The sequence below is a fragment of the Crassostrea angulata genome, chromosome 8, assembly GCF_025612915.1.
Source record: "Crassostrea angulata isolate pt1a10 chromosome 8, ASM2561291v2, whole genome shotgun sequence".
Taxonomy (NCBI): Eukaryota; Metazoa; Mollusca; class Bivalvia; order Ostreida; family Ostreidae; genus Magallana; species Magallana angulata.
In genome coordinates, this window is record NC_069118.1 from 37819327 (window position 1) to 37843406 (window position 24080).

At 32.7% G+C, this 24080-nt stretch overlaps 2 protein-coding genes and 1 pseudogene across 2 annotated transcripts; all 3 read left to right on the plus strand.

The window, feature by feature from the left end:
* Positions 1–9591: 9591 nt before the first annotated feature.
* LOC128158223 (uncharacterized) lies at positions 9592–11924 on the plus strand. Its single transcript, XM_052820980.1, has 3 exons — positions 9592–9811; positions 10580–10810; positions 11679–11924. The coding sequence occupies exons 1-3, from the start codon at positions 9592–9594 to the stop codon at positions 11882–11884; spliced, it is 657 nt and encodes a 218-aa protein (XP_052676940.1). The 3' UTR covers positions 11885–11924.
* Positions 11925–16732: 4808 nt separating this feature from the next.
* Positions 16733–19243, plus strand: LOC128160393 (uncharacterized; annotated as a pseudogene).
* A 266-nt stretch (positions 19244–19509) lies between these two features.
* On the plus strand, positions 19510–22828 carry LOC128160392 (uncharacterized). Its single transcript, XM_052823705.1, has 3 exons — positions 19510–20034; positions 21513–21740; positions 22315–22828. The coding sequence occupies exons 1-3, from the start codon at positions 19638–19640 to the stop codon at positions 22518–22520; spliced, it is 831 nt and encodes a 276-aa protein (XP_052679665.1). The 5' UTR covers positions 19510–19637; the 3' UTR covers positions 22521–22828.
* The last annotated feature ends 1252 nt before the right edge of the window (positions 22829–24080 follow it).

The window sequence follows — 24080 nt, forward strand, 5'->3', positions numbered from 1 at the left end:
CAACACACATGGATTTAACCAGATTTAGGCATGAATAATACAGGTTCGTCATTGAAGACCTTTATTAAAACCGGAAACAACGTCACACATAATACAGGGCCAATAACCCAACATAACACAGTAGGGGGTAGCATAGAGTTATCTCTTTTAGAATACGTAATGTAAATTACAAACACTACATCCCTTCCTTTCTCGCAGTACAACTATGTTCCAAATTAAATAACTTCTAAAAAGTAATCAATTAAACTTTGTGCAAAGCTTGCGACCAAACAATAACTGAGATGGACTAACACCAGTCGTCGTGTGCGGCGTATTGCGAATACATCACAAGAAATTTATCAAGTTCCGCTTTCCAATCTCGACCTTCAGCGGGAGCAATTCTAACACGTTTCAGTATTGATCTATTTTGGCGCTCAACTTCACCATTCGCCTGCAGCCATAAAGGAGTCGTTCTGTGGTGGACAAAACCGTTGTCCAACATGAAATCTTTAAAATGCTGACTCACAAAATGAGGATTAATATCTGTACGGATTGATAACGGCAACCCATGAGTTAGAAAGAACTTTGAAATCAATGCTGTAATATTCCCAGAAGAAATATTTTTCGTTATTGCGACTTCAAAATACCTACTATAGTAATCAACTAGTACTAATATGTTCTCCTTACTCGGTAATGGACCTAAGAGATCTAGGGCGAGATGTTGCCACGGCGCAGAACGCAACTCCGTGCGCTTCATCGGCTCGGGTTTACTAGGTTGACTTACTGACACCCGTAACAACTTCTACAAAACGATTCAACACATTTTTCAATCCCTGGCCAACAAACTTTACTTCTTAATCGCGATTTCATTGCAACGATGCCGGGATGTCCTTCATGCCGGAGTTGAAGAACCTGATCGCGCAATTGTGCTGGAATTACGATTCGCGTACCTCGTAATACTAACTTTCCAATCGAGCACAATTCGCTCCGTATTGGCAAATATTGCTTGAACTCGATGCGATGCCACTGCTGATTTACAAGACATTGTCTAACCGAACGAATTTCTGGGTCATTCTCTGACGCTCTCTTAATGTCGCGAGTTGTCATGGCAATCGGTGTTGCTTCTTCAGCTACAAACCTAACGTAGTCGTCTACAATATCCTGTAACTCCTGCGGAATGTCATTCTTGACAATACGTGAAAGCGTGTCTACTATGCTCTTCGGACCCGGAATTTACCGACCTTTAAAATTGTACGGTTGCATGCGCAACACCCAACGCTCTATTCTAGCGCAAACGTTTGACTTTGGAGAATAAATACACTCAAGCGGCTTGTGATCAGTGAGGAGCTCAAATTCTATGCCGTACAGATAAACATGAAATCTTTCACATGCCCACACTAGGGCTTACTCCTCTTTCTCTGTCTGAGAGTAATGACATTCCGTATCACTCAAACTACGGCTCGCATATGAAATAACACAAAATTCACCATTTTGCTCTTGAAGAAGTACCGCCCCTAGTCCAACGAGACTAGTCGGCGCAGATTTGTCATAGTTGCCTAACGTTTCGGCATCTGCAAGATGACGCTTCAGTTCAACAAAGGCTTCTTGTTCCGATCTTCCCCTTCTAAAAATCGCATTTTACGCGTCAACTAATTGTTGCTAGATCCGGAATAAATCTAGAACTGTAATTCACGAGTTCCAGAAAGCTACGAACTTCTGCTGAAGTTTTCGGTTCGCGCGCGTCGACGACAGCTTTGATTTTAACATCTGCCGGACCTATGCCACGACCAGACAGCACATGACCCATAAAAACAACCTGTGACATGTTCAATTGACATTTGTCCCTATTAAGGTTAAAACTTTTCTCATACAATACTTTGACAGCATTTTCAAGGCATCTATCATGTTCAACTTGACCTCTTGCATGTACAATGATATCCTCCATAATATTGTGTACACCCTCACAACCTTCCAACACTTGTTGCATGACCTTCTTTTACATTTCAGGGGCACAACTAATACCAAACATAAGACGTTTGTATCTAAATAAACCATTGTGTGTTACAAAAGTAGTAATTTAGAGATTCAGGTTTCAATTCAATTTGGTGATTTGCCCAAGTAACATCAAGTTTGCTAAAAATAGTACAAGAGTTCATTTCATGCAAAAGTTCATCAATGGTTGGAATAGGATGACGAACTCTCTTGACGGCGGTATTGGCCTGGCGCATGTCTACGCACATTCTGATGTCATCACCTGAATGTTTCGGAATGCACACAACGAGCAACACCCACGAACACGGCTCTTCAACGCGTTCAATGATGTCCAGCTACCTTCAGGGGCTCTTGACTTCCATAAGCGAAGAGTTGCTTGTCAGCTTTGGATGAAACACATTCAATGCGTTTGTCCTTCAGACTGTTCCATAACGGCATCCCCATAATGTTACAACTTGCTCCTGAGTCGATAATCATAATGAGGTCAACATCCCCAACATTCACAACGAGGCCATCATCTAACACAGAATAACGGACACTAAATGCATAAGCTTTGTCCTCATCGCCTTGATCAGGCTGCTCTGTGATGTTATGAACTCTCCCGTGTTTCCCCTTAGCACTCCAGTTTTTGATTTTACACTGTCGTTCAAAATGTCCAACTTCATTACACTTACGACACTTTTTCCCCTTAGGAGGCCATCTAGGATCATTCCGTAAGTGTCCTTCCTAGCCGCAACTGTAACATTTACTGTTAGTCTTTTTCACAAAACGTCTCTTATTCTGAACACTAACCTTGTTGACAACATTGCTACTGGCTCCTTGGGGCTGATTTTCAATTGATGTGGCTTGTATCTCAGAGTCTTCCATAGCTCTGGCGATTTCACGGACTTGGTCGAGAGTGAGTTCTCCACCCTTCTCAAGTAGTTTACGGCGCAAGTAATGACGTACGCACTTGTCGATAATCTGGTCACGTATCATCTCGTCTATTGCGTCACGGTTCCCGAATTCACACGTTTCTGCACGCTGACGTAATCGAGTTATGTACTGTTCAAAAGTCCCCTATGTATACTGTGCCATACTGAGAAAAACAGATCTTTCATAGGGAACATTTGCTTGGGGCTTAAAATATTTGTCCAAAGCGTTCAGCGCTTTTGCGTAAATGTACAGATGACGGGGTTCACTGTGTATATATTAATAGACCTGCATTGTTGCATTCGAATGCATTTAAAAGGCTCCTCATAGTCTGCGCACAATAGCATTTTTAAAAATGTGCTTTTTATTTCAATGTACATAGCCGTGAGCCTACTAATCAAAACAAGAATGTATTTAACGCTTAAGAATTTTTACCTTTTTTTAAATATAACAACATTAACGTGTATTATGAAAAACCTTTAGATATTAATGTGGAATACATCAACATATATCCATCGTAAGGGTTACAGAATTTTCAAACCTTAAAATGTGTCGACAATAAAAACATTTATGTAATATTGGTGATCTGGCTGGAACAAAACACATGTTTTGAGTGAACATTGTTTATTTATTTGACAGTAAAGAAAAACAAACTAAAGGGATGGTAGATCATCCGACATTGGATGTAAGATCAAATAAAGTACGAAATGTGACCTCCGCTGCACACAACTAAAATGTATAATTTATTTACAACATATGCATACAACCAAATATTGATAAAAACAAAACACAGCTAAAACACCAATTTAGCAGCAATTAATCCTGCTCTGCTGTAGGCGATGAAGGGGAAGGAGGGTGGGTAGATTTTAAATAAACGATCACCTGTTTACAAAAAGTTTTTTGAAGTGGTGCTAAATATATACATTACGTGACATATTAGCCCGCTCTGATTGGTTGATACATATAAGTAACAAAAGGTAAAGCTAAAAACCCGGTATGGTTGAAATTTTCTAAAAATTCACAATACCTAAAATTTCGTTTGGACAAAACATATTAAATTACTTAAATGCTATTATTTACAATAATGCTGTATTATAATACTTTCTCAGAAAAGTAAAAAAAAAAATGTTGAAGCCCCAGTGAGTTGTTAATCGTGATAGATTAGTATTCGATCCTTTCAAATTTTAAGTTCATTCTTGATTTCGACCGAAAGGACATGTACGTCACATTATGATGTATCTCTCATGTTATAGTTATTACATGTACATCAAATTTGTTTTAATATCGACTCAGTGATCTAATTGAATGCATAATTTAAACAAGGAAAAAACAATTTAACACAATCATTATTTTAATGAAACTGAACTTTATTTTTGTAGCAAGATTCAAGATTATTATCTAATTCCTTGACATTTAGATTCTATGTAAATATCAAACAATATTTTGTACTTATTCTCACTTTAGATGAAAAAGTGAAGAAAAAAATAAATATGTTAATATGAAGAGTAAAATGCTTCCTTGGGTGTTTAAAACGGGTTATTTATATAGCAATCATTATGATTATAGTATGTTTATAAAAGCAGAACATTTGCGAAAACAATAAAACTGTATAATGGAACCCACTGACCACAGAAGTTTATTTATTTTACTGCAATGCTCGCTACCTTTATAAACTTTAAAACTTTTTAAAAGGACTGCCATTTTATGAACAAAAACTTGCGTTCCCATCTTTTATAATTACATTGTAAGTATATTTTTATCAGCTAGTTTGACTTCTTTGACTACCCCGGGGGTGGTTGGTGGTGGAATGTAGTGGAAAGTTTAGGTAACCGTAAATAATTGTGCATCTGTCAAACAAGAGCCACTGCCTTTTTTTGTATTGTGAGAAAGTCACAGAAACATGCACGGATCAAACTGGTAGTGTTTTCTTGAAAGTCATATCTAACTTTCATGTGGACGGGACAGTAAGACGCAATTGCTTTTTCATTACTAATTTGTAATATGTTTTGCGGTGTGACCGTTGGGGCGAGCGCAGAAGGAGCCAAACATCTCTCATCATTGTCAAATGCAACGTTAATCCGTGGACTTGCCCCAGGCTAAAAACTCTGGCTTTGTCTCGAAAACTTTTATAACCGAAAGGAACCCAAAGTTTTCAAACAGTTATTACAATTGTCCATTTTAGGCTAATACACTTAAACAAACTACCACTGAGCATAAATATAAAACAGACTTATTAAAATACATGTATGTTGAATCAAAGCCATTTGATTTTTTTTTTATAAAAAGACAATCATGTTTTATCATTCCTTTCCTCTTAAATAATGATCATTTAAATCAGTAAACAATGAACTGCTTGTCTGAGTGTGTTATTTTCCATTTTGTTCCTTGTTGTTATTTTCCTCGGTATCACCATTTCGTTTATAATTTTCTTAATTTTTGTATGCTATATATGCGTTGTAGACATTTTTAAATAAATTTTTGTCACCTACCTCACGCATGCAAATTACAGTTGGATCAATATGACCGTAAATTAAGTATAGAACTTGCATGTGTATTTACTTAGCAAAAAAAATAATGATCAAAACAAAACTAATCAGCCGAAGTGTAACCATTAATACGGATACTAAGTACTTTCTACACGTTACACCCAGTACATATGCTTGATCCGCCTCTTGTGCGAAGTCACTGTGACGTCATACTTAACTTTCTTTGGCGATCGACAGTTCTCGTAAATTGTCGGGTAATTCGGGAAAGGAAATGACTTCATATGTCAGCAAACGTTCAGATAGGTACAGTTTTTTTTTTACGTAAGCATATGTGTTGTTCACTAAGTGTTTTAAAAGGATTTTTGTTGTTATAAATGAAATAGATGTATACGATTAAGAGATAATTTATTGCATTAATTAATTAATTCGTGGATGATGTTAATTCGTGGATAAAATGTACTCACGAATTCCACGAAAATTGAGCCACCACGAAATCTAATGATTCCACAGTATTGGGATATGTAGAACTTTTTCACCTGGCCTCATAAAAATTTCTTTGAACAATGTGCAGATTTCAACTCAAATTTTCTCCGTTCTTACACGTTCTCGATGGAGCTTGCTACGCGAGCGGTGCTTCGCGCCGGCTCGCTGCGCTCGCTATTACAATTGTGTTGAGTTGCGCATGTAATATGCCTTAATAGTAGTCCGGGTCCGATACATAGTGGACGAGCCGGGGCCGAGTGCACTATATATCAAACTCTGACTACATTGTAGGAATTGTTATGCTGACTGTTGTATACTGATAAGCCTTGCTGTAAGGAGCTGTGACGTGAAAGTGTTGTCTGGTCCCTAAAAGTAATCTTCGAAAAAGCAAGCAATTGCTCTTCCAAATTAATCAATTGATTTGATTGATTGTTGTTTTAACAAGTTGTCGTATAATCACAAAAAATCAACAAAAGTTTATGTTCTTTCCAAGAAACGAGACACGGTTAACCTTACCGAAAAAACTTTGAATTTTTAGCAGACGAAATCTCATTGAATTTTTTATGGTACATTTTAATCAAACGTCATTAAAAAGTGTTTTCTTGACTTTCATATACAATTTATAAAAAAGAAAATTAATCCATTTTTGTTCAAAAGACTTTAGATACGTTAATTTTAAAATCCCCATCAATAACGAGGCGTTCAAAAAGATTATAATTTTTATTAGCTTGGTGTCAATTTTATGAATCTACGTTTTAAATACATTATCGTAATGATTTTAGGGTCGAGACTTCGGAACCCTGCTGTCGGCGCTTCTATTATGTTCGCTGAAAATATGCACAAATAGATGAGTACTATATATTTAGAGCCAATCTGCCAGAATGCATCATATTATTGTATATTTTGGCGCTCATTATAGCATAACATGGATGGTGGAAACCCTATGACCCGGGAAGTCTCAGGAAAGAACAACTTTAGAGTACAGTTATTGGATTTGAAATCGTGTAAAAGTTTTAATCATATGTCAACAAAGCACTGTAAGGATATCAAAATGCAATTCGCGATGACACTTAGTTCAAAATGTAAATACAATAAATATCTATGGCAGGGTTTTGATGTTTCCCCATCTATGAACAAAACATTTCTGAGACGTAGCAATGTCCAAGGCAAGGTTTGAACTCGTTCATAACGCTTAACGATATAAATTAACCGTTATAAAACCTTATAATAGTATAAAACATACTCTACTTGATAGCTTAGCTTCACTTAAGTACCCTATGCAGAACGCCAACGTAAAAAAAACGCATGTGTACTATGGGTCCCTTTATTCTAATTACTTATTCTTTCTTTGTATGTTGGATTACTACATGTAGTATATCATGACTAGAACTGGTAACGTGTACTTGACAGTTTTCTTTAACTCTGATATGGTCGAACGTTCATAATCTAACAACTTCTTTAACTATTTAATGTTATACCCATATTTTTTTCTGTAATTAAAGGCTAGATTGCTGAACCTGTACTGTTTCTTAAGGCTATAAACTAACTAAAATATGTCCTTAAATTTTGATGGCATCATCGCAGAGTAAAGTAATTCTAATTCTGTTAATATTTTTATAATAATTATTTCTTCATCATTATTTAGTATTGTTTAAGGTTATACAGTTCTTCTATCTGCAGATTTACTAAAGTAATGGAGCCACGGCCATCTCGCTTCTTTATCGTTTTTGCACATCGGTCTACTTTTAAATAGTGTCTCCTTTCTTGCATTTTAAATTTCATAAACCTGGTTGAAAAGAAATAGTCTTGTATTAAATCTCTTCATCTATGCATTTATTCTCTCCAATTTTACAGAGTGATCATTAATTCATACAGAACTAACGCACGTCGACTATCTGTTATGCACCTGCGGTTTCCCGGTTTTTTTTGTACAGCTATCCATACCTTCTGATTTCTCAAGTATGAAAATGATTGCTTTAAATGATTAAATTTGAGCATGTTTTCAACAGTTTCTATTTTTCTCCCCCCCCCCCCCTTCTTTTCATAAAATAAGATCTCAAGAAATTGTGTGTTTTTTTAGTGAACAAACGTATGAACAAAAAACAAACCAAAAACAATAAAACCGAAAAAAAACCCGACGAAAAATATCTGTTTCAAATTATAAATGATTAATGATAAAGTACAATATTGTTTCCTTAAATTTAAAATTCAAAGGCTCTCAATAAAGTATTTGAGGGTTCGGATGGTGGTGGTGGACACCAATATATTATCCCAAATTTAAGGAGGCCACTTTAGATTTCTCTTGCGTAAAAACTACCAATTTAAAGCAACACTCTTTGTTTTTTACCCAAATGAAAATTACATCAGCATTAGTTGATTGCCAAAGTTTGAAGGAAACCTACTATCTGATTCTTGTTTTTTTTTTTTGGGGGGGGGGGGGGTCATCTCAAAATACAGGTGCATTTACTATAGGAATATATAGAGAATTGTCATTTTCTTCAAAGCAAATTAATTTAAAAATACTACATGAACGAGCCATTTTGCCATTTTCCTCGATTTGTAATATGTTATAAGTAACATCTCTTTCTATCTTATTTTTAAAAAATACTAAATTCTTCGTTTTTAGTCGGATTTATCTCAAAATATAAAAAAATTGCTGTATATTTGGATAAGTGTAAATTTATTGGATTCTTTTAAAATCAAGAAGAATTACCTTAAGGATAGGTGATAGTATTATTCTGTGTATCAAATTTCAAAGGCGTAAGATTATTTTACTCTTTCATTTCATTTCTTGTAAACAAATGTATTCCTTCAAAGCTATGGTTATCATCACGTCATAAAAGTACAATGGCAACGCTTACCTACCGAACCAAGGAAAATTGTCTAAAAAATTAATTTCTCTTTTAAAAATCTATATATGTTATGTTTATTTTTGCTTATTGAGTTCCAATTAATAAATGGTATTGAAAAAAATTCATAAAAGGTATAACTACACGGTATTTTATAAGAATGTGCAAAAACATACGCAATGAGATTAAAACTAAAGTCAGCCTCCTTACAGCCAATATCTAAAATAATGACTTCAAAGTGTATTTTTGGTGTTAGACCTATTATGCGGTCATAATTGGATGATTTTTAAATGTATCTTTTCCCGCGACATTTGTACTATAAAGGGATTATAAAAAAAAACAACCCACATTTCTCGACATTCCGTTTGAAATCTGGCACAACCACTATAATGCATCGAAAAACTTTCTGTCATTAATGTACATAAAAGTACTTAAACGATGCTTGGACATATTTTCTAAATATTCTAATCATTAATTGTTTAATCCTTTTGAACTCTTTTTCATAGACTTTCATCAAATTGAACTAGTACTTTTTTCTTTGATTGCTAAACCTTTAATCAAACTATAATGGCGCATTGTGTTATAGACATTACTTATTCTTTTTTATTACTCATGTTCAAGACATAATATATTTTAGATGTTTCTTTGAAATACGTTTGATGCTATGATGAAAAGATTAAATACTTCTCTTTAAAAGACAAAAAAGTGATTTGATCCTCAGAGTAATTAATCCCGTCTTGTAGTTAGGCAATCATAAAAAAAATTCAGCCGCAAAGATATACAAGTGCTGCATCGGAATTAGCCAATTTCAAATTTGTACGATGTCTGCTATCATTTTGAATCTGATATTGATATGGTTGCTTTCTCAATGTCTTGCTCGTGATCCACGCATGCTTGACTATTCAAAAGTCGTCCACAACATACTGAGTTTTCCGATGTCATGTTCATCTGGTAGTGTAGTCACTCTGACAGAATGTGCCTCTATAGCTAGCGGATCGAAATCTGCCAGGTTCTTTTTCAACAAAAATGAACATCTCTGCTATTGGAGCTGTGTTTTTCTCTCGAATGGCACTTGTACCATGCTTTGCATTTCGCCGTGGAGTGCATATGGTTTGTATTGATTATTTCTTTTATTTACATAAGGTATTAAATAAGTTTTGATGATTAATTGTTTGATTAGTTTTAATTAAAATCATAGTTTTATGGAGGTTTCGCTTGTGTTTTTTTGTTTGATTAAATTGAAAATTATGAAGAATATATCTAAGCAATTATTATATCATTGTATTGATTTGCATGGATTCCTTAAATTTAAAATTATTCTATAAATTTTGAACAATGTAAATCTATAATACGTATATAATTATAAAACTCTGTCATGTCGTAGGTTTTAAGGTTTTCAAGTAGCCTTACGTTATTGAATCTCTTGTGCAAAGGAGACAGTGACCGTTCGCTTACTCGTGCTTTAGGAATAGATATTGATAATTAATTAACAGCACAGTACCTCAAAGGACAAAATGCAGTATTATGCATTTCTCGCCCAAAAATGAAGATCTATAGAAAGCTTTAAACAACCAAGGTAAAGGGATATTAAATTCACATACGGTAGAAAAGGACTTGCATCCATTTCTATATCTACGGCGAGGGAGGGAGACTGTATATGGTTTTTAATGTTTTTTGTTTTGTTTTTTTAGTTTTTGATATATTAGATTAATTGTTTTGCTTTTGATTACAAACACCATATAGACAGAATGCAGAAATAGAACCCAAAATGATTAAGTGGTTTTTTTTTCAGTTTCATGTTTATTAACTTTTAATTTAATTGCTTATTTCTTCACGATATCTACTTGATCTTCATAATGAACATCTTTCATTTGCCAGAAGTGAAATGGAAAAAGAACTCTGCTTTGAGAAAACCAACTATTGGATCTTCTGTACACGAAGGCAATTATCGTAATTGGGATCCTCACTTTGCAACAGATGGTTTTGTCCAAAATGGCGGTACACAAATCTTTCACTCAACTTTCGAACATTATCCGTGGATCTGGATTGATTTGTTAGAAACTTTATCAATATCCTTTATTCGAATTTATAACAGAAGAGATGGCGGAGGTATGATATCAATGTATTGCTGGATTTTATGATTAACGAGGCCGAGTCTAATTATTTCTACCATAGATAGTCTGTTGAAATTTCAAGCAATTAGTTTTACGTTTATATTTTTAGGGGAAAATGATATTTTATTATCACCCAAATTTCCTAGGAGATCGTTTCGAAAATTATCAATTTAATTTGGGACCCAAGGAAATTTGTTGAAAATGCGCTTTTTCTTTGAAATATATGAAAAATATTACAAAAGCACCAAAATGGTGAATTTATTCTTTTAAAGTTGCCCTCATGGTCTGGTGCAGGAAATATATCAAGGTTAACCCCCCCCCCCCAAAAAAAAATAGTTTGTCCTAATGCGGAATATATTAGGTGAACATTGTTTGGACGAATTAACACTTTCATATTTAATGCTTTGTCAGTTTTTTAAATCTAAAAAAACCCATCACCGCCTCGAATAAAATAGGAAGTCATACTTTTATTTTTCGACTTTTTACAATAGTTTACAATACTGGGAAGCAATGACGCGTAAGCGCCGTTTTGCCATTTTACCTATGAAGGTTAAACTCTAATTCTCAACTCATACACGTTGCATACAATGTTAATTTTGTTTAAAAACAAAATTAAAAGGAAAATTATAATTTGGCTCCTACATGCAAATGAAAAGATTCGCAAAGTTATGCACTGTACACAGCCTCGTTAAGATTTAATGTACATGTACAAATTTACAGAAACCATTACCATTAAAAGATTACAAATAACAGTAAAACTCTTAAACCTAATTAAAAAACCCACATAAAATGGCATTTATAAAATGTTTTGCAAGGATTTAAACACAACGAAATGATTATTAAATAAACGTTTTTCTAAACAGGGCAAAGATTTCATGACGTTGCTGTTGAAGTGACGAATAACAGCGTTTATGTACAACGTGGCTTCTACAAAGGACCCGCGGTCACGGGTGAAATAGTGGACATCCTTTGTGACTACCCCGCCATTGCCCGCTACGTCCGACTAAGAATAACGGAAGGATCTGGAAACAGTCTAAATATTCCAGAACTCGAAATATATACCACTTGATTTAAAACCGTCTGCTTAGAAATGTAAATAAAATTTTATATGTTTCACTCTTTAATATTTATTACAATACAGGATCGTTGATGATTTGTGGTATATGAATTTTTACCCAAAGATGTGTGTGTACTCTAGTCCCGAGCCTTGTCTAGGACGGAGAAAACACACATCAAATTAGTTAACACTTATGTACAATCGCAATCACGAGAAAATCTTTTACCACATGTTTTTTCAAAACTTAATTTTTTTATATCAACATTACAGGTGTTAGCAGCCCAACTAATGAAATCACAAATTTGAAAGACATTGGTCGATCGATAAACTATTACTTACTATTATTGTTTCTTACAATGGAAAGAACTGGATATTTTAAAATATGTATGTGTTGTTTTTAATAAATATCTAAAACATTCTATATTCATGTGGTTTTTTCAATTCTTTGAGCTTAGAAGACCGACTTGGTGTTTAGCCAAAAAAGTACGATAAAAAACTGATACTTAAATGGGATCATCCTAAGATATTCAAATGCACACTATATTTTGCTATTCATCTAGAACATTATAAACGTAAATTGGTACAATAAATTAAATCAAAAATAAGGGAAAATTACAATTAGAATAGACGATTTCACTGTGGAAAATTAATAAGGCGTAAAATGTTTACTTTTATCTCTTACCTGTGGTATAAACTACCCGTGTGATAAACCTTTGTTTTATCAAACGGGTGATGCTTTTATCAAATACTTCCGGTCCGAACTATTTTTGACACAATCCCTCGCATCAACGCTTCAGTGACCTATTTTCGAGGATTTGCACGTACTTTCAACATAATTATATCTATTAAAAATAGAGAGCATTCGCAACTTTGTCAACAAACTTGATTACTCAAGTCTTCTTATCAGTATTTCCGTTTAATGAGGTGATTAAGAACTAAGAAATATTTGTTAGAGCTAAAAAATTATTTCAAGGTTTATTTCAGTGAAACAATAAAACCGTTAGATTTATATCCAAAAAATGACGTTCGAAATTGTATTGTGCAAGGTCACAATAACCGCATATAACACAACGTTGCATCATCGTTTTTAAATCTTAAAATAAATCAAATCGGGTCATATAAGGGACTGTCTCAAAAGCCTTATAGTGTGAGATAAATATAACATTTATCACTGTGTGATTTTATATTTCCTTTATCAACCTGTTGTACGTTTCTTTTGCCCTGATATTATTAAGCCTTTATTATCGAACGACTTCTTTGATTTATTTAATCATAATTTCCTTTTCTATAATTAAAGAAGGATAGATTGTTGATAGTTTAAGTCACCAGTATCTTAAAGTTATGAGCTAAATGTACTTTCCTAAAACAAAATTGATGGTATGTTAAAGCAAAACCGTTCCCACTCCGTTGATTCTTTTTTTTTTTTATCTTTGTCATTATTTTGAATGTTTAAGTTTATATAAAATTCTTATATTTGTGGATTTAGTTAAGCGTTATAGCCATGTCCATCATGCTTCTTATACTAGTAAGAAATATTGAAGTTTTTCGAAAAGTGGTCTTCTTTTGAATAATGTATTTTTTAACGCGGATATATGAACAAGATATAGTCGTGTATTAAGGAAGGAGTATTCTCATTATTAAACATTCCTCTTATAATAAGAAATTCATGAAATTTTGACACCGTCAAACGGATCATATTACCAAATGATTCTATCAGTTCAATCAAATTCGACCTTTTTGTTTTTCCATAAAGGTCAGGTCAAGGTCACTACCTTTTTCCTCAACATAAAGGAAGATAGAAATAAGTGTAGCTCTTTGTAGTTCTGTAGACATTTGTTTAAGATTTGAAGAATCTATTCTTCAATGAAATGATAGAATTTCAGAATGTCTATCAGCTTATACTACTTAATTGGAATAAATATTTATACTAATATTGATATTGCTTAGCCCGCATTTCCTATAATTTTCTTAAATTTTGAAGAAATTTTGATCATTTTTTTATGCTTCCAATAATAAGATATATCTGATTTTTATGTATAATGAAGACTTTATATAAAGATATAAATTGACAGAAAAGCTAATATATTGACCATTTAATAAGAGAGAAAAACTGATTTTAGTGATTTTTTCACAAAATCAATGTATAGAATGGGCCCTTTAAAAAGCTTATAAAAATGTAATGTGATAGGCAAACCATATTTTAATAACAAATTCTGAAACCCAAGTATCATATCATTAGTTCACATTAGTAAAAAAAAATCCAATATTAATGTTATTGTTTTTAAAATGCTAAAACAGACTCGTTAACCTGCAGCAATTCTGAAATGCCAAACATGTGATATTTTCCTACGCCAATATTACGCCAAAAATATAGCCCTTGTTAAATTCTAAACATTGATCACCTTTTCTATGCCAAGTTGTAGGATAATAAAAAAGAAAGAAAAATATACTAATTTAATTTCATTCACCTTGATTTAATGAGCAATGAATCAAATTTACGTTTGACAAGTCGAAAACCAGAAAAGACTCCTTCCTTAATTTCCTTCATATCTGCATTTATTTGAATTAATATGGACAACTGCATTGGCGATATTGCTGGCATAACTAAATTCAAGTCTAGATATTCCAATTTAATAGGGTGATCAATAAATTCATACAGAACTGACCATATCTGATACACAACTCCCTAAAAACATGTATTGATGGTTCTGTGTTGTGGTAATTTTTCCCCATATCAAAATGTTGCGTTTTAAGTCATTTTTTCTCCATTCTTCCCATTTGTAATCCTTAATATTTTTTAAAAGGATAGATATGAAATAGCAGATATTGTCATTGAGTAGAATCCATACAAATGTTTGTAAACTTATCCTTACCCTCTTAATTCTTAAGATGGAAAATGATTGCTTCCAGTTGAGAGACACGCACGAGCCTGGTTTATATAACAAAGAATTGTTAGCACTGTACCTTGCTTATAGCTCTTCTATATATAATTTGATGCGCATTTCATGCTTTAGGAAAATAAATCTTTGTTTAGTAATGGATGTCGAAACATTTAAATCAGTACATATTTTCCCAGATATAAACACTTTAGAAAGCTTGATGTGAATGGGAAATTTATTTCTTTGCATTTTTTTTTATAAGACTATATTAGGCATTTTACTTCAGCAATTAAATGTTTTCTTTGGTGATTCTTAAAGTTGTTAATGTAGTTAGCATTGCAGAGAAATAGAATTTTTTAAATAAATCACGTATAAAAGAGTTACCCAAAGAACTATTTTACCATTATTGTTCATTAGAACGTTACAAATAAAAAAGGACAATTTGCCATATTTGTGAAGGTAAACATGGAAACTACAGCTACTTGGAGTTCTGAGTGAGGTCAGTGTGGGCAGTCCGTGGAGTATACAGCAAATCAATACACGGTGTGAAAGTTACCTGGAAATAAAGTTGTCATTTCAAATATTTAAAAATATCCATCTTAAAGCTTTTTCAAATTCTAGCGTCGAAAGCTATGTCGTTTCACGGGATCGCTTAGATTTCTGTCTTGTCAAATATAAATGATTACAGTCCTTTATTGCAAGAAAAGGAAGGGCTAATACTTCGTGGAAGTATGTATAAAATATTATTTGATCAGAAGGGACGTCGCAATCAATGGCTATTATGTACGATCATCTCCCATCTGACAGTGTTTGCATGATACAGAAATCTCGTAATTTATTTAAAACAATTGACAAAAGCGAGTCGGAGATTGACCTTTGATGTGGCGTTTTATCATCTAATCGCAGTTTACACAAAACATGATAACTGCTGATGCGTTAAAAGCGCACTGCATGTAAAATCATAATAGGTTAAAACAAGATGTAACAAATGACACGTAAATATTTTTCAGCTTTTACAATACTTTATGTGCTCAAGCAGCCATGGGTAAGAGTGAGCTGTGGGACTCCGGACCGTGGCTTGAAACGATGAGACAATGCGTGCATTAGGGAGAAATCTATCAAAAATATTTGATGGTGCGTCTTATCTTTTGACTTTATGGTTAATAGAATATGTTTTTCATTCAAAAATAACTTATTATGCAAAAAAGAATGCGCTCAGCAACAAAAAGGCTTTATTACAGTGTACGACTATTGTCAATTATTTTGGAAAGTATGTAGGAGAATTCGTACCCTAAAGATACATTTCTTCATCGAACTAGAGGTTAAATCGTAAATCGTGATGAATGATTTAACGTTAAGCTCGATTGTTAGCTAATTTGCTGCATTTATCTACCAACTAAGACCAATCAGAAAAACTGTCCTGGGTATAGGGTGTTTATATAACTATATACTTAGTCTACCTTGCGTAGCTTGATCTTGAACACTTCACAGGTAGACTTATAGTGAACACTTCACAGGTAGACTTATAGTGAACACTTCACAGGTAGACTTATAGTGAACACTTCACAGGTAGACTTATAGTGAACACTTCACAGGTAGACTTATAGTGAACACTTCACAGGTAGACTTATAGTGAACACTTCACAGGTAGACTTATAGTGAACACTTCACAGGTAGACTTATAGTGAACACTTCACAGGTAGACTTATAGTGAATGGTTTTGATGATACAGCTTTTGCCTATTTCTCAAATATTTCATAAACATTCAGAAAAATTGAAATTTCATTATCAATATTATACTTATATGATACTGCTTGGAAATGGTTTTAAATCATTCACAGCTTAGATATGCTTGTGATTATGAATTAAAAATTGAACTATAACAGATTGATATTTATATATAATCAATTGATAAACAACCGCTCTAATATTACACTTTACATAAGATTGTATCTTATTTTAAATTTTATGTTTGGCTTTCATGAAAAGAGCAAGTCTAAAATTAACAACTAGTATGTGCATGAATAATGTATGCATACGCTGTGGCTAGTTCTATAATTCGTTTATTGCGAAGCAAACCGTCAACAATTGTCAACTGAAATACAAGTATGAGCAATTTAAAACTTATTATACTGATGATGAATGCTGTGTTGAGAGTTGTTGCTCAGCAGCGGTACATGTACGAATTGGTAAAAGCATTTGGCTTCACAGTCTCAAATTGTACCGAGCAAAAAGTCGATAGTATGTTATCATGTGCAGCGATTGGGCGTGTGGCAAAGGCTCCTACATACGTTTTTATTGTTGATAAAAACCTATGTTTATGGGATTGTAAATCTTTCACAAATGATTATCCGTCTGTTGAAAATCATAAATGGCGTCAATACGGCAAGTTAACACAGTTTAATTTTTTTCCATTGAACCAAAACCTTTTGATCACTTCAATAATCGGGTTTTTAGTTATTTCAATTAAGCTTTTAATGATTTGAAATACAAAATGATCAGTTGCTAATACTATAGGTGTATGTTTTGAATACCCATATTTTTTCCATGTTCACTCAAACGATAGCATAATATCATAGGAAAACGAATCAAAATTATTCATTCCTGCTGAAAACCGCAAAATAAAATGTGTTTTGTTTCATTTTTTAGGTGTACTGGTAGGAATGTTAATTTAGCTTTGTAAATGTCTTTTTATATGTAAACCAATATAATTATATCGTTCAGCTTGAAAGTTTTGTTTAGCCAATTTAACAGCATATGCATTTTTATCCAATTAAATTCTATCAGTTTCTTTCAAAAGAAAAAATCCATGTTTCCATTAAAGCTGGGTTTTCTCTCAATTGACACTTGTTCCAGTCTTTGCAATTTACCTTGGATTGCATATAGTTTGTTATTCAAATTTTATTTCTTTTATCCTTATTCGCATGTTTGTTAAAATACTCTATATACATTGTCACAAGATGAGCCGTAGCATTTAAGTCAACTGAATGAAAACTGAAAGGAGTGGCAGGGTGACTGAAAAGTAGACCTGTATGACATTCAGTCAACTTTTAACTACTTTCCAGTCATCTTACAGTTAACTGAGTAGCGGAGCTATATTCTGCGCTTTTAGAAAATATTTCATTTACCAGAGGTGAAATTGAGGAAGAACTCCGCTTTGAAAAAACCAACTACAGGATCATCTGTACTCGAGGGTGATTATGGTAACTGGGATCCTCATTATGCGACAGATGGTTTAGTCCAACGTGGCAACACAAAAATCTTTCATTCAGCTTTAGAACGATTTCCTTGGATCAGGATCGATATGTTAGAGACTGTACCAATACTCTTTATTCGTGTACATAACAGAGGAGATGGATTTGGTATACTATTTATTATAAGTTTTAACATTTTTCGATTTAATATTTAAGATTCAGTGTAACTCTATATAGAATTTAAAATCCGTTAAAAAAGGTACCCCTGAAAATAAAACCTAAAAATAACGAACGCATGATGAATATATCTTTGTCATTTTGTAGACCTAAGGGTCACTTAAAGATGACAAAATGACAATGTCATTCCGACAATCTTTACAAAACTTGCAGTTAACAGTTCACTAATTGTCAGAGCTTCATCCTGTGAAAACTGTTAAGCATTACATGTACAAAAAGTGTCGACACATTCACAAATTTCTTTAAATGATATTTAATGTTTCTTCAAAACAGGGCACCGATTCCACGACGTTGCTGTCGAAGTGACAAATAACAGCGAGTATGTACAACGTGGGTTTTATCAGGGACCTGCAGCTAATCATGGCGAAGTAGCTATAGTGGATATCATGTGTGACTACCAAACTATTGCTCGCTACGTCCGACTAAGAATAACGAAAGGGTATGAAAATTATCTTAATATTCCAGAACTCGAAATATACACAAATTGATTACTTTCTTCATACGACAAACGTGTAGTTCATCCCTCGTTTGTTGTGAAACGTTACCACTTGAGGAAAACAAAAAAACTTTCAAATATCATATATTTGCATTTTGGTTGATACATTTTATAAAAGACTGATTTAACAAGAAAATTGTCTTGTCAATAACATAATTAATTTCTTTTCGTTAGCATATGAAACTATTTTGTAAGTGTGTTCGATATGTTTTCTAGTGTTAAGCGTAGGATTTAAATAATGCAGATGGATATGCGTGTTATATGTCACAGGTATTTAAAAAGGTGTATCTTACGTGTGGTCAATCGAGTTCGTATTCAGCTTTCAATATAACTGAGAGTAAATCGAAATTAATATCGGTTCAGATTCTTTATTTTATAGAAAACTTCAATAGACAAACGTCATCAAGATGTGGAGAATCCTTAATTAAATAAATATTTAATTTGTATATTGTCTTACAGAAGACCAGGAAGAAAATAAGCGCATTGATATGTGTTTATAATTAAAGCTGAGTACATAACTCATGTCTATAATAAATTGTTCCATTTGTAATGAGTTTTTGTTATTTATGAACAAAGTGAAGGGGGAAAATAATGACATAATCATAACCTAGCATACATTCAATGGTCTTGAACACAGACTTATTGCGGATTGTTTTGATGATATATCTTGCTTCTATTTTTAAAATGTTTTGTAAATAATGGGGAAAATTATAATTTCTTTATCTATCACTTTTCAGAACTTTCTTAGAAATGATATTAATCAATTGATATCTAAAATACGTCCATAGCTCTGAATTTAAAATCAATTCAAAACAGATTGATATTCATGTATGATCAAAATGACAAACAACCGTTTCAATTACAGTTTACATTGTATCATGTTTATGTTTACATTAAACGTACAAACATAAACCGTTTCAATTACAGTCTACATTGTATCATATCTATGTTTGGTTTACATGAAACGGACAGGCATATATTTAACTATGTTCATTCATAATGTATTTATACGCTGTATTTATACCTTCTATAATTCGTTTATTTCGAAGCAAACCGTCGAGCAATTGCAAACCGAAAAAGCAAGAATGAACAATTTGAAATATATTTTACTGATGATAGATATTTTCTTCACGATAGTAGCTCAGCCATGGTACAAATTGAAATCAACCTCTGGCTTTACAGTCTCTAATTGTGCCGAGCAGAAAGTCGATAGTATGTTATCATGTGCAGCGATTGGGCGTGCAGCAAAATGTGTAACATATTATTTCAATGTAGATGAATACGTATGTCTATGGAATTGTAAATTTTTTGAAAATATGTCACTGGCTTTTGAAAATCAAGGATGGCGTAAATACGGTAAGTTAATACATTTCACATTTTTTTTCAATGAACATTAACCTTTTAATCACTTCAGACATCTGTTTTTTCTTTGATAATTGATTGAACATTTGATAAATAGAAATAGCCAGTACATAATAAAACACCAAAATAAAATGTTCGGTTGTTAAAACTATAAATGAGTATAATACTTGTATTTTTTTTCGAAGTTTTTACTTAAACGATAGAAGGAGAAGAACGAACGAAATTTTGCACTCTTTCTGAAAAGAAAGAAATGTGTTGCAATTGTTTTGTTTCATTATTTTGGAGTAGGGGTTGAAATGTTACTTTAGTATTGAAAAGTTTTTTTTATAATGTAAATTTATATACTTATATAGTTCAGCTAGAAATTTTGTAAAGTCGATTCGGCTAAATGCGCATCTCTAGCTAGTCAATCGAAGTCTGTTTTGAGGCGATATGAGATACCTGTCGATATTAACATGGATAAAAGTACATAGTTATCAAATTACTTTCATCAATTTTGCACTTTTTAAATATAAAACATTTCTTGAATAAAAACGTTTTAAAAATTTTTGGAAAGGTAAAAATACTGAAAGCCCCAACAGGATTCTTGACTTACAGATTCGTAGTTAACGCTAAGACTCATTGCGCTACCGTGTTTGTTAACTATTTTGGGAAAGAAAACATTCATGAAATTATACTTCACTGTATTATAATAATGTGTATTTATTGTGTAGTTATTGTGTATTTCGATAGGAAGTACGTCACAATACTGGAAATGTTCCATACCACCCTAAGATAGAAATTCTACTTCACAAAAAGGGAAAGCTTTGCCATTGAAGCTGTATTTTCTCAAAAATGACAAATGTTCCAATCTTTTCATTTGGCATGGATTGCAAATAGTTTGTAATGCATATTTTATTTAGATATAATCATAACATAACTATTAGCCATCGCCGTTTTGTTGATTCAATAGTTGATATCTTTCAATTCAAATCTATAATTCGATGAATTTTTGTTAGTGTATTTTATTCGTTTAATTTTATTTGATGAAACATCTCTACAGTTATCTTAAACCTGGCGTTCATTATAATTTGTTCAGAAAAGTCGAAGAGTATGTGTTTGCCATTTGATATTCGATTTATTTAACCTATTTGATTTTGATATGGTAAACGCACTGTTTAGCTTTTGAATACAAACTCCACATAAATAGAATGCCAACGAGTGATTGATAATGCTTAAGTATTTTCTTAATTTTTGCTTACAATCTTCCATTTATTTGTATGTTTATTATGATATATCCATGTTAACCATCACATGATTAACCTAGCTATGCATCTCAGTCAACTGAATAAAAACTGAAAGGTTTTGAAGGTGACTGAATGGTAGAGCTATATCACATTCAGTATTTTTTAAAATTTACTTTTCAGTCATCTTTAAGTTGACCGAATAGAATAGCTTTAACATGTGCTTTAAGAACTTCTTTTATTTACCAGAGGTGATATGGAGGGAGAACTCCGCTTTGGGAAAACCAACTAACGGATCTTCTGTATACGGAAACGATTATACTAACTGGAGCCCAGATTATGCGATAGATGGTATTGTCCAAAAGAACGATACACAACTCTTTCATTCAGCTTTTGAACAATTTCCTTGGATCAGGATCGATTTGTTAGAAATAGCACCAATATCCTTTATTCGTGTATATAACAGAAATGGCTTAGGTATGTTATTTATCATAAGTCCAAGCATTACTCTATTTGATATTTACAATTACTGGTATTGTGTTCTAAAAATACAGAGTGGACTATTAAATCCTTTAAAAGAATACTCCTAATGGTAAAATCTAAAATAACAAACACGGGATAAAGCTCTGTCATTCTCCAACGCTTTTCATCGCTGCGACCAGAGTTCGATCACCGTGATGGACAGTGGATGTATGTGAAATGGTATGGTGGTCACCCGCTTGCACGGACAGGTGGGTTTTCTCCGGGAACTCCAGCTTCTTTTACATCAATGACCCCCTCGGGCTCATATCCGTACCTACAAAATATATTAATATAAGTTGTAAAATTTGTTTATCAATGATTGTGATCAAAAATTCATTTCCATTCACTAGACTAAACGGTGACTTTGAGATGACATAATGGCTATGTCATTTAGTCAATCTTTACAAAATTGAAGTTAACAGTCCACTAAATGTCAGAGCTTCATCCTGTTAAAACCTTTAAACATTATAAAAAGTGTCCTCATATTCACAAATTTCTTGAAATGATAATTAATGTTTCTTCAAAACAGGACACCGATTCCATGACGTTGCTGTCGAAGTGTCAAATAACAGCGATTATGTACAACGTGGGTTTTACCAGGGACCTGCAGCGAATGGCGAAGTAGTGGATATCATGTGTGACTCCCATACTGTTGCTCGCTACATCCGACTAAGAATAATGAAAGGATCTAATAACTGTCTCAATATTCCGGAACTTGAAATTTATACTCATTGATTACTGTCTTCATACGACTAACTTGTACTTCATCCCTCATTTATTGTGAAACGCTTACATTTGAAGAAAACAAAGACTTTCACAAATTATATTGACTTTTGATCATCCCATGTCTAACACACACACATGTGTACACGTACTTAATGAATGAAAAAAGAAACAAAATAAAAAAAAAAGAAAAAAAAAAGCAATAAACATATTTTTCCCTCACCATCAAATGAAATGTATTTGGTTGCATAATAAATATTTTTTTTTCGTTTCTTTAATTATTCTTCACAGTTATTATTATTCACAATATTAAGACTGAAACTCAGCAAACCACTTTTAACCAATAAATCCAGATTATCAAATGCTGTACTATTCCAGGAAATGCTAATTTTTTAAAATACAATACAAACATTGATATACACATGTATCTTTTGTTAAAACAAAATAAATGTAAAAAACAAAGAAACAAGAGTTCTTGCAAGCACACATCGATTTTGCTACGTTGATGCATTAAACAACGGTTGCCTAGGTTATGATAAAATAGCAAAATATACCTCCTTAGAGCCAAATAGAAAGTTATGTTCGCTAATATATATACTAGTATATGCTTTCAAAGATAATAATTATTATTTGTTTTATAGTTAATTTTCAAATTGAAGAAGAAATTAGTGGAATATAAATCATTAACGAAAGATACCGCGTAAAGGGCTGAATATTTTAGATTGTTTGGATTAGTTAAAATAAATTCTATATACAAAAGAAAGCTACAATGGGTAACAATAAAGAACTTACATTCTTATGTACACTTACATCATAATGCATAGACAAATAAACAAAGTTTATAACATATTGAAACTTGTGGACAAGAGACATACAGTTTCATTGTCAAAAAGTTTGGGTAAGCCTCTTGTTCGACGTGGAGAGCCCTGAATTTTGTTATGTCAGTGGTTTAAGCCACATTAAGAATAGTACTTGCATCTGTTGCTTTCCAAGGGGACGTGGAATGGCAATACATATGGGAAGGAGAGAATGATAAAAAAGATCAATTATCACAGATAACAACATATTTGATTTTTTGTTCATACATTAAATTTCATGATTTTAAATTTCAATATTAAATAATGTACTAGAGTTACATGTATTTGTAATAAATGGGAGATATACTTATTCAAAAAACAAAAAATCAATTCATGAAAATTTACCTGATTGGTACAAAGAATGTATTTAACAAGAAGATTGTATTGTCAATAAGATAATTATAAAAGTAACTATTCACTAACAATCGCCTCTTGGTCTTGAAAACAACACAGACTTATTGTGAATAGTTTTGATGAAATATCTTAATAATTCTAATTTTGAAATATCTTATAAACAATGGGGCTAACTGAAATTTCTTTATCAGTATCACTGATTCAGAACTTTCTTAGAAATGGCATCAATCAATTGATATCTATAATGCGTCAATCACAATGAATTCAAAATCAATTCACAACAGATTTATATTCATTTATGATAAAAATGATAAACAGATGCTTCAATTACAGTTTACATTGTATCGTATTCATGTTTGGT